Source organism: Nyctereutes procyonoides, unplaced genomic scaffold (assembly GCF_905146905.1).
Source record: "Nyctereutes procyonoides isolate TBG_1078 unplaced genomic scaffold, NYPRO_anot_genome, whole genome shotgun sequence".
Lineage (NCBI taxonomy): Eukaryota > Metazoa > Chordata > Mammalia > Carnivora > Canidae > Nyctereutes > Nyctereutes procyonoides.
Genome location: NW_026575147.1, coordinates 11,269,571 through 11,281,587, shown reverse-complemented (window position 1 = coordinate 11,281,587; position 12,017 = coordinate 11,269,571). Strand labels below are relative to the sequence as shown.

The window sequence follows — 12,017 nt, the reverse complement described above, 5'->3', positions numbered from 1 at the left end:
CTCTCTGCGTCTCTCATGAATAAAGAAAAAAATATATATAGCTATTGAAAAAATTGCCTATGAAAAATTTATAATGATGCAATAAAATATTACATGAAAATACAGGACACAGAACTGCATATACATTAATCTCAGAAATACAATAAATACTGTAATTTACACACACACACACACATTCAGAGGTAAAAACCTGGATTGGTAAAGATCCAAAAGTCAATACTATATTTTTTTCAGACTCCAGAGATTTTATTTCCTTTGCTTTTGTGTTAAAAGTAACAGATGTTGCTTTTACAGCCTAAAAATGGGGGGACAGAGTTTTTAAGGCAGCCGCAGGAGGCGGTCGTCGAGATTCCTTACGCCGCGGGCTTGCGGGGAAAGCGCGGTCGCTGCGCCGGCTCCCCGCCTGGCCCCCCAGCGGCCGGCTGCCTCCGACAGGGAGGGCTCAGAGGGCTCGAATCCTGGCGGCGGGGGGAGGCCACAGGCTCGGCGAGGCGCACCCGCGGGGGGGAGGGGGGGAGGGGCGAAGCCTTTCTGCCGTCGGCTGCGCGATCCCGACCGCGCGGGGCGCCCCGAGCCCTGGGCCAGCCCCCTGCCATCCCGCCGCCGCCCCGGCCAGGTGCAAAATGCCTTGTCATTGGGACAGTCCGCGGCCGGAGCATTGAATTACAGCTCAGCCGAGCCCGGATAGGGCGGCGGGGGTGGAAGATGAGCAGAAGCCCCTGTGCCCCGAGCGCCCGCCGACCAGCGGGATAAGCGCGGCCGGGGCCGGGGAGGAGGGCAGCCCGCTTCGCTTCCAGAACACAAGATCGGAGCCGCAGCCGCGATCCCAAGCGGCCTCCCTCCTCCAGCCGCTCCAGGGAGGAGCCCCGCGAACTGCGATCCTCCCCGACCTTCCCCAGCCCTCTCCGCGCCCTGGGCCCCCGGGGCCCTCACTCGTGCCAGTCATGCTGAGGGTCTTCATCCTCTACGCCGAGAATGTCCACACCCCGGACACGGACATCAGCGATGCCTACTGCTCTGCGGTGTTTGCAGGTAGGAGGGGCCTGCATCCTCGCAGGGCAGGGAGGGTGCGGTCAGAGGGAACCCCCGGACCTCCACCCAGAGAGCGAGGGGATGGGAGAGAAGAGACTCCACGCCAAGCCTGACTGACTTTGAGGTGCTGCAGAGGCACGTATCCTCAGGAAGGAGTGACCCAGAGGGGAACTGAGACAATGAGAGAGGTGGCTGAGCTGCACTTCTCTGGGGTCTGGAAGCTGAGCCCAGGTGGGGGCTAAGGTGGGCCTGGAACATAGGGCCGGCTTCTGTCCTCTCACTTTTCTGGATCTCTTAAAAGAGGTCTTTCCTCTTGCTGTGCTGTACTGCTAGGATCCCCTCCTCTCCAGGGAGGGCTGGGTCTCAGGCCTATTTATAGCCCAGCTCTCTTCCTGGGTCTGGGCCTGGCCTCTGTCCTAGGCCTCAGCTCTATCACAGCACCAGTTGGCAGGCAGGCGGCCACTGGGGGGCAGAGAAACCGCCCACTGTCCAGGGACCCTACTCTTAATTTGGGAACAGGGTGGGAGAAATTTAGCAGCTGGTACAGCTGGCCCCAGCACCAGCCTCTTAGAACTTTCTTCCCTCTCCCTTCCCACCAGACTGGAGCTGGCTGGGGAGTGGTATCTGGGGTGTGGTATCTTCATCATCGTGGCACAAAGGAGGCTGCTCCCCTATCAGTTTGGGAACTTCCACAGGAGAGTCTTCCCATGGTCTAGATATTTCCTCCAGGAGGTGATGGCCAGGCCCTGTCTGCTTACCTGGAACCCCCTCAGAGCCAAGTCAGAGCTTCCATCTGCCCAGCTGGGTCTTTGGATTCCGAGCCATACTGGAGGAGAAAGACCAGAGTATGAGAGTCCAACCCTTCACTAACCTTGGGGGTTTGCTCTTAATCTCCATTACTTGTTACTTCCCTTCTCCCGAAAGACCTGGCTTCATTCCAGGCCCCCGGAAATCATAGCCACATGGGTTCCTGGCCATTCAGTAGACCTCTCTTTTCCACTTCACGAGCTCCTGGATATACCTGTTCCCAGACGCCTGTGTGCAGGTGTACTCCCAGACTTACCTGTGTGCAGGTGTACTCCCAGACTTCCTGTACACCCAGGAATGCATGTGACATTTAGGATGTTCCAAGGGATAGAGGTTCAGAGAACACAGGTGTGTGTCCACACAGATGTATCAGAACAAGGGCATATGCACACACACACACACACACACACACACACACACACACTCCTGGATGTGAAATTTAGGCTTTCTCGAGGAGGCATCACTGAATGGACCAGTGGCCTGGGAAGCAGCCTGATCCAAGAGGAGGCACAGAGGGGGAGTGGGAGGTGACACTCCAGCTGTGCTTTTTTCGCTGACATTCTGCTTTGACCTGTTCTCGACCAGTTTCCCACAGTTGCCTCCGGAAATGAACTTTATCAAGGTGTTTCCAGGGGGAAGACAAAGGCCTGAATGGGGGACTTCCATACTTCCTCTGCATCCTCAGCATTGGGCAGGCCAGGCCAGCAGCCTCATGTAGGAATCTGGGCTCCTAGTTGCTCAACTCCAGGGAGCACCGTGCCCACTGTGAACATTCCCCCGGCTGAGTGGAAGGAGGATACCATCACCTTGGAGGGAGGGGGGAGCCCTGTGCATCTAATAGCTGCCTCTTGCTCCAGTGCCCCTTCCTAGTCACAGTGCCCTAGTCCAAAGTCCGAGCAGGCTTTGTGAATGGCACTCTCTAGAGCTGCCCAGTACATAAAAGAACCTCAAGGAGTGTGTGTGGGGGGGTGGGGGGTGGAGGGGGGAGCACCGTACAACCCAGCCCGTGTTCTCAGGGGTCTTGTCTCCTCTGGAGCCATTCAGCCTGAACCAGATTTTCCTTCCTGATCACAAGCTCCATCTCCCAGCCCCCCACCCCCACCCTAATACACACATACCTGCCTCACACTATGAAGTCCCTCTACCCAGGCCAGGCTCTAAACCCTAGCAAGAGAAAGGAAAGAATGAATAATGTATGAGGAAGCACTTTCTAACTGCCGAAGTGCTTTGCCCACAGGAGTACCACTGGTGTGGCTCCTCTTCTGTCTTAGGATTTCAACTGCAAGAGCTGTCTGGGGGACAGTCTTGCCCATCCCCCAGCTTCCATCCACCATGGGAGCCTCTGACTGAGTCCCTGCCCCCTCTGCCTGCTGCCCCAGGCTTCCCCTTCCCTGGGGAGAAGGGAAGTGAGTTGTCTATGCTGATAGTGCAGTGCCCCCAGAGGGGGCTGCCTGTAGCCCCCCACCCCCACCCATGGCAGTCACTGCCAGGCAGTCACAAGGAATATAATCCCTCCCTTGCTGGCCCTGGACACATTCCCACCTCCTGCAATGGCCAAGCTCTTAACCCATGTCCAAATTTGGCCTCCCCACAGCATTCAGGCCTGCTCACCCTCCCCGCAGCCAGGGCCAGGTTGGTGAATGATTACACAGAAGTCTGTGGTCTCAGGGACACACTACTCAGAGCAAAACAGCCTCCTGGGAAGTATTCCCTCACAGGCTAGCCTGGATCTGGCCTTCCCTTTAGGTTAGAGACCCATAATGCCCCCTCCTTTGGATATCTGATTATAACATCCCATAATTATGCCTCTTCTGTGCGTGCATAAATTCATTTCATGTTCACAGCAGGCTTGTGAGGCCAAAGGGCAGGGATATTATTTCCCTTTAGAGAAGAGCAAATAGGCCCAGAGAAGTGCAGGGGCCTGGGTCACACGGGGACCAAAGCACCTCCCATCCTCACCCCACCCACCTCTTCACTGCCCTCTGTTGTTCTCAGCAGCCATGGCTCATGAATAAGAAAGTGCTTTGGAAAGCATACCATGTGCTGCCCACAGCCAGGGCAGCCTGGGCCTGAGCCAGCACAGGGATGGGGACAGGGCTTGGGGGACCCCGCATGGGGCTGAGTCAAAGCAGGGGGAGTACAAGGCTGTAGGGAGCGCCATATAAGACAAATGATCAAAACATGGAAGGTTCTGATTTTAAAAATGTCTTTTCATCACAAGGAGAGAGAATGGGCATTCATTAAGCACAAACAACAAACAACGTACCATTTTCAGATGCTGTTTCTTTAAAACCCCACTACAATCCTTTGAGCGAGACGTATTTAACTGATACTGAGCTTATTAGGTGCTAGGCACTGTTCTAAATAGAACTTATTTACCATGAGCTATATCATGTTCGGCTAGAATTTATATCAGGCACTTGTATGTAGACGCTTAACCCTCCTAGCAACCACATATAATAGCAACTATCGTCACCCCCATTTTACAGATGAGAAAACTATGGCACAAGGAGGTTAAGTTATACACTGGTTGAGAGTGGATTTGGGAATTGAGCCCATGTGATCTGGCTCCAGAGCCCCATCTTTAACCACTTCACCATCTCCTTTGGGTCTTAGCTTTGATTTTCAAGAGACAAGCAGTAAAAGGTGGAGGGACAGGATTTGAACTCAGGTCTGCTCACACCCAGGAGCCCAGTCTCTTTGAATACTGCTTGGCATTCAATACATATTAACTATTATTATTCTTATATATGATTATAAATGTATTTATTATAATAATTATCAGAGTTAACATGTGTTGCACAGGTACTCAGAAATCCCTCCAAAAAAAAAAAAAAAAAAAAGAAAGAAATCACTCCACACACCCAAGAAGACTATCATTATCTTTTGCACCTGATCATTCTGATCATTAGCTGTTTGTCTAGCTACTGTCCTACCAGTCTGGGCACCATGGCTCATTGGTGAGTGGCCATCCCCTCTGCCTCAAGGGACCCTGGTCCTGTCTCCTCTGACTGCCCCTCCTGAATGGCCCCTTCTGAGCTGAGACATTTGTCCACCTGCCTGCTGTCTGGCTGCGGCCATCACCACGGGGCTAGTCTTTCTGGGAACAAATATCCCTTTGGTGATTCCTCAAGGCCACAGACCTTCTCAGTCCCTCTTCCCAGGCCAAACTCATTCTCTGTCTCTGCTACCTGTATGCCAATCTCTTCCCCAAATTGGTTCATTAGGATGAAATGTTAACCAGAAGAGGGCTACCACCCTTTGTACACCTACTGTGTACCAGCTACCATGCTGGAAGGACTATTGTTCAGTTCAATCCTCCTAACAGCTCTGTGACATATTCACTTGATTTCACAGAAGTGGAAACAGACTCTGAGAGGTCAAGTCGCATGCTTCAGGTCACACAGCTAGAAAAGGGTGGACTGGGATGGAAGCCCAGGACTGTCTGATTCTTCCCAGTACGGGATGGTTCTTCCCAGGAGGTCACATAATCATGGTCATAGCCAGAGCCACTACTGCCTGTGCATTCTACACCTGAGGTGGACACGTAGGTGGCCCTTCAGTCCAAGGGCCCATGGGTCCAATCCAAGGGGCCTATGTGTCCAAGGGCCCATGGATACACAGACTCTTCAATGAATGTGAAGGGAAAAGGCAGAAGGATGAGTTGGACCATCCAGACTCTTGGAAGTGTTAGGGCTTTGGTACGTGTGCCCTAAGGGAATCCTGTAAATTCACAGGCAGATTGTTCATCCCAAGGTTGATGTCACTGAGCAGAGGTGCAAGGTTTGTTTGCTTCCTGGTCACCCCACATCAGGCCTTGGTTAAAACAGAGACTGAGCCAGAGGAAACCAGCTGGCCCAACTCCAGCAGCAAGAAGAGGCTGTGTAAGAAGCGCTTCTTCTTTGACTGGCAGGAAGGTAGGACCCCTAATAGGTGACAGAAGAGGGGAGGGATCAAAAACTCACATGCTGATGGGAGCCTGGTGGGTGGTGTAGTAAGATGAAGCTGGAGGGAAAAGCACATGCATATTGGGTGAGTCGTGGCAAGTGGGGTGATCTGAGAGTGCATGCCCTGGTCCACAGGGGCCATCCAGAGCCAGATAATCAGTGGCAGGCAGAGAATTTGGGCCCATGCGCCAGCTACTCAGATTTATTTTCTTTTTTTTTTTAATTTTTAAATTTTTATTTATTTATGATAGTCACAGAGAGAGAGAGAGAGGCAGAGACATAGGCAGAGGGAGAAGCAGGCTCCATGCACTGGGAGCCCGATGTGGGATTCGATCCCGGGTCTCCAGGATCGCACCCTGGGCCAAAGGCAGGCGCCAAACCGCTGCGCCACCCAGGGATCCCTCAGATTTATTTTCAAGAGCAGCTATAAATCCAGACTCGTGTGAGAAATCTCATAACATTTAATTACAGTATTATTTTGTTATAAAACATTGTAAAGACAATAAGTCTGTAGGCTGGAGGTGTCCCCAGGGGACACCAAAGACATCTGAAGCAGTGTTTCTTTAGGTCATGGAGACTTTAGTCCCGGGCTCTTGGGACAATAGAGAGCCAATCTCCTCTCACTTGGGATTCTCAGTGAGCACCTGTCTGTGACTACACCGATGGGGCAATGGGGCAAATCGAGGAGTGCACTAGTCCCTGCCCCTTTACCTTTATCAGCCCTGAAATGTTGTTGCAGTTATTATGACATCTTAAATAAAGACTGGGCTTGCTATGCAACCTCAGCTTCCAACATGTTTCCCCATCCCCTTACAACCTCCTGGTGGCTCCTAAGCTGGCCCTACCACCTTCAGAGGGGTACTGGAGTAGTTCAGGGTGCAGAGGAGCTGCCCTTACCTGAAGTGTTAAGTGGGATGCAGACCTGGCTGTCAGTGAGCTCTCACTAAACCATGCTGTGAACATGAGGGTCTCTCACTCACATAGTAGTTGATGTGTAGGCAGTCCTGGCCAGTAAGGGTCAGACCCATAGGCTGTGGGTCCTCCTGTTTTGCTGCTCGGTTATCCCCAGGGATCTCCTTGACAACATGGTTGGTGATGGCTCATCATTACCACCTGTACTGCGGCATGGGCAGGCATGCCACTTCCCTTTAAGGGTACAACCAGACAGTTACATACATCCCTTCTGCTCATCACTTGGTATCATGGCCATATCTAGCCCTGAGGGAGGCTGGGAAATGTTCTCTATTTAGGTGGCCATGTGTCCAGGTAAAACTATGCACGATCTCTGTGGAAGAAGGTGAGAACATATAAGGAGGGGGATGAGTTGAGGTCCCAGCACACCGTCCATGAGAACTGCATTCCTGATATGGGGAGGAAGCCCACTTTAGGACTAGGCTGCTCTAGAATGTCTCCAAGGGAAGAGTCAGCTGTCTCATCAGGAAGAAGTAAACAGGGATCCCTGGGTGGCGCAGCGGTTTGGCACCTGCCTTTGGCCCAGGGTGCGATCCTGGAGACCCGGGATCGAATCCCACATCGGGCTCCCAGTGCATGGAGCCTGCTTCTCCCTCTGCCTATGTCTCTGCCTCTCTCTCTCTCTCTCTCTTTCTCTATCATAAATAAATAAAAATTAAAAAAATAATAATAAATAAATAAAATAAATAAAAAAAGGAAGAAGTGAACAGCAGCCAGGCTGGGAAGCTGGAGGTTGGGATGGGAAAGAGGTGTCAGGAAGTGTCCAGGGCTCAGGCCACCAGCTGCTGATTCTCTGGTTTATGGAACAGGCTTGTAGAGCCTCTGTTCCTTGGACACAAGCTAAATGTTTGTACAAGTCCCTTGGAATATTCCTCTGGAAATATTAGATATGCCCCCTATAGATTTCCTGTGTTGCCTCTGATGGATTAGAGCAGGAGGACGTGGCAGGGTGTGGGGGGCTGCGGGGAAAGGAGCATAGCCTGGAGTCACTGTGATAGTGAAAAAACAAACAAACAAAAAAACCGGATCCCAGATCATCACATCCAAAATTCCCCCAGGGGGCAGTACTGCCCTCCTGGAGAACCACTAGCTTAGCCTCATCACAGGATGGAAGGGCCACTGAGGAGCCAAGTTCACGGTCCACACCACCAACCCCAGGCCAGCCCTTATTGTGCACAGGAAATGCCTGGCCCACTGAAACAGCCTGGGTCGTTGACTCCGCCATCTAGCTAGACCTCAAACAGGTGATCGCACAGATGGTTGGTTATTCCTTACAGTTGTAGTGAGTGCCAAGAAGGAAAAGTATGGCTGTCAGGTTGTTTGCTAGAGGGACCCAATCTAGACCAGGATGTCAGAGACGGCTTCCCTAGGGAAGCCATACAAATGCTGAGGCCTAAGGATGAATGGGAGTGGCCCTGGAAAGAGAGAGGGGAAGGCATTTGTGCATAGAGGGGACAACAGAGCTCCAAGCTGGAAGATAGCTCAGCATATTCCTGAAACTGAGAAGCCACTGAAGCTGCAACTCAGGGAGTGAGGGGTGGAGTGGCCTTTCCAGGGGGGTGGATGTAAGGGATTTGGGCATGATCCCAAGAACAAGGGAGACCTTTGAGGCCCGATCATATGTTTTAAGATTGCCTGGCCCCAGTATGGATAATGGACCAGAAGTCACCAGCCAGGAGGCCCCTGCGTGGCCCAGGCAAGAGAAGGTAGTGGAGGAAATGCCTCAGTGGAGGCATTTGGATGCTATGGGTACATGGATGCTACATGGATGTCATGGATGTCAGCAAGGAAGATTTAAGCCTCAAGTAGGTGAAATCTTGTCTCAAGTAGACTTTAATAGTATAGTCTTTTTTTTTTTTAAGATTTTATTTATATATTCATGAGAGACACAGAGAGAAAGAGAGGCAGAGACACAGTCAGAGGGAAAAGCAGGCTCCATGCAAGGAACCTGACGCGGGACTCAATCCCAGGACTCCAGGATCACACACTGGGCCGAAGGCAGGCACTAAACCGCTGAGCCACCAAGGGATCCCCAATAGTAAATAGTCTTAAAGTGGTCCTCACTCCTAATACATGACCCCTTAGAAAGACCTCCTGTCGAGTACTAGGCTCCGGCAGGATCCAGAGACATGATCCAGAGATATGATGGGCTCTGGGCACATACAGCATACAGCTCTGCAGTCATCCTGCACCCAGGCAGACCGTTTTTCCCTCTGGTCTGCTGTCATTGGTGTCTGCTCCATCCTAGAGCTCGTGAGCAATTGGATCCACATGCTTCCTTATTCTCAAGAACCAGGAGAGGGAGTTGGGCTTGTCCATTCACAGAGTATAAGCCCAGCCCTCCTGGAGAACGACTCAGGACATTTGCCTTTCACTACAGCAATAGCTATTGCCAGGAGATGGCTTCCGATAGAACAGGATCTACCTGGAGCGGGGGCTGGGGGTCATACCTGAACAGTTGGGTTCTGCTAAGAGGGAGGAGGGAGGTCTGAATGCTGGAGAGGAAGCAAGTGTCCACCTCCTTATGAGGGTAGGTGGGGTCGCCCAGGCAGAGTGGGAAAGTCAGGAGAACGAGGTCCCCCGACAGCTAGAAAAGGTACAACCTTTAAGGTTGGCAAGAAGACAGCCTCAGACTTGTCATTGATGGAGTGAGAGGGGTAGGATCTCATGCCCATGTGGCCAGCTGGTCATTCACAAACATGGGAGAAAAGGCAAAGGATTTGGGCACAGATGCTGATGGGGGTTAGGAGGCTGGGAGCCTGGGGAAGTTCTCTACTCAGCAAATAGGAAGCAAACTGAGAGTGAGGATGGCAGTACCGTGTTATAAGTTTGGGGAGAGAAAAGTATGAAATGGTGGTTTCTAAAGAGATTGTGGAAAGATTGCTTGCTGGGCAGCGGAAGGGTCCACTTGAATCAAGGGTCATGAATATCAAGTGTGACAGGTGGTTAGCTGGGCGGTTCTCCAACACCTTCAGTAGTTAGAGTGGGTGGGCAGAGTTGGATTTCACCACGTTGTGGTTTGAAAATGAAACCACATGAAAATGCTGGATCCTCCAAATAAGGGAGGGGACAGCCAGCTGAGGGGCTATGCAGCAGAATGATGACTAGTCACTACATTTAGGCTAAGGGCCAGTGGCCTGCCCGGGTGCTGGGTGCTGGAGGGTAGGGGTGCAGAGAGATGAGAAGCCAGGGCTCCTGTGGTCCAGAGGTCCATCAGCTGGAAAGGAGCCCGACGGAACAAGGAAAACGTGCTCAGGGCTGTCACCACTCAAGGCTCCCGCCTAACGCAATCCTCCTCCCGTTGGGGGCGCGGGGCCCGGAGGCTGCCGTCGGGCCGTGGCCGGGGCCGGGGCCGGGGCCGGGTGAGTGGCGGGTGGCTCTGTGCTCCAGGGACCGCTTGAGAGGCCGGGAGGCGGGTTCGCGAGGCTCGCGCGGGGTCTTTCCGGGGCGGCGGCCGGGCACCGAGGGCGCGGGTCCCGGGGCGGGCGGCGCGAGGCCGGGGCTCAGGGTGCAGCGTGTCGCGCCGCCGCTCCGGACAGGCGTCCGCGCTCGCTCCAGCGGGGGGTGGTCCGCAGACACTACGTCCCCTCCTCCCGCCTCGGCTCCCGGCGCCCCCGGAGTGCGGGCCTGGGCAGGGCGCAGGGGGTGCGCGCGGGTGCGCTCCGGGCGCCCAGCGTCGGCGGCCTGGCCGGGCTGTGCGTCCCGCCTCCGCGGCCCTCGCGGTCCCCGCCCCGCGCCCCCACCCGCCCCCCAGCCGCAGGGCGGGTCGCGGCCGAGGCGGGCAGAGGGGTGGGGTGGAGGGAGGGTCCGCCCAGCGGGTGTCCAGTGTCCTCCCCGCGGCCTCGGCCGGGCGCGGGGACTCGGCGGCAGCGCGGCGAAGGCGACAGCTGCCCTGTGGCACGGGTGCCCGGAGCCGGGCGCTCGCTCGCGGGGCCTGGGCCCTCCGCTCCCGCCCCCGCCCCCGCGCGCGCCCGCCGCGGCCGCACCATGCTGTGCTGCCTGCTGGTGAGGGCCAGCAACCTCCCCGGCGGGAAGAAGGACCGGCGCAGTGACCCGGTCGCCAGCCTGACTTTCCGAGGTGAGAGCCCCTGGCGGCCGCGCCCGCGCCCGCGCCCGCGCCCGGGCCACCCGACTCTGGGCGCGCACGGCCGAAGCCCAGGGCGCCGCGAGAGGCCTCGGCCCTGCGGGGAGGGCGAGCACGGCGGGGCCCAGCCCCACACGTAGCCAGCGCTCTGGAATTTTGGAGAACTGAAAGGGCCAGAGCCTGTCAGCAGTCAGTACTTCTTACGACCCGTACGGAGAGTTCATGAAGTTCGAGCGCTTACGGGGCAGTGGGAGGGGGGTGGGGAAAGACAGGTGCGTGCAGGATAGAGGAGCGGGATCACTTAAAAGCGGGGCGTGTGCATGGCGAGTTTTCGAAACTGTGCCTTGATTTCATTCATTCGCCCATCTTTATTGAACACTGGCCCATTCAGTCAGCCACGTGTCAAAGGGCCTGCTCGCCCACAAGAGGTTCGTAGGCAACAGAGGGTCTCTCTCTGGAGCAACAAAGGAGTCGCAACTCTCCTCCCCGGGCACCCTTAACCCACCTTCTTTAAGGCAGACATTCCCGTGGGAGGAGGTGTCTCAGAAGGAGCAGATGGAAGAGGAAGGATGTGTTGAAATTAAGAGAAGGAACAATGGCCGAGTCAGGATCCCAGTTCAGCAAAGAAAAATACATAAGGAGAGGAGAAGGGGTTTCTCTTTTACCAGGAGGTGTATCCTGTGGTTTTTGTGGAATTAAAAAAATACGTGCATCACAAAAGATGGTCAAAAGAAGAGGGAAAAGTGGCTGGTGTTTTCAGGAGATTGGAAAACAGTGAGGGCACCAGGGGGCTCTTTTGCTCTGATCCACGTTCTCCATCTGGTCCCCAAGCGCCCCAGAATAATAATGACCATAGATGGTAGGCACAATTCGGCAAGGTGAAAACGACTTGCTTTTATTCTTTGTTAAGGGGACAATTTACATTTTATCCCTCTTTAGAAAAGCGTGAGTCAAAATATTTTAGAACACGGTGCTCTTTTCGTTAACTGGTGACATTCCTGGGTACCTACAAAGAAATGCCACTTGGCGGCAAGGTCGCTAGCTTATCTGCCTAAACCATTCCCCTATAGATACTGTGGGCTCATCCCCAGCGGGAAGAGAAGTTCTGTAAAGATCTTGAGGCCAGGGGCCTACAGCAGCCCAGATCTCTTGGCTGCTTTAGGATCTGTTCACAG

At 54.1% G+C, this 12,017-nt stretch overlaps 1 protein-coding gene across 22 annotated transcripts in view; it reads left to right on the top strand.

Annotated features, from left to right (window-relative positions):
* Positions 1–574: 574 nt before the first annotated feature.
* The window catches only part of DYSF (dysferlin), a 215,386-nt gene continuing 203,943 nt past the window's right edge, over positions 575–12,017 (top strand). For 13 of the 22 annotated variants that reach the window (XM_055312249.1, XM_055312245.1, XM_055312247.1 and 10 more), the window contains exon 1: positions 10,715–10,836. In XM_055312249.1, the coding sequence (XP_055168224.1) occupies positions 10,746–10,836 (91 nt within the window). In that variant the 5' untranslated portion in view covers positions 10,715–10,745. Of the gene's footprint in view, positions 1,033–10,714; positions 10,837–12,017 lie in introns of those variants that run through there. The other 9 variants (XM_055312250.1, XM_055312246.1, XM_055312248.1 and 6 more) reach the window with 2 other exon arrangements.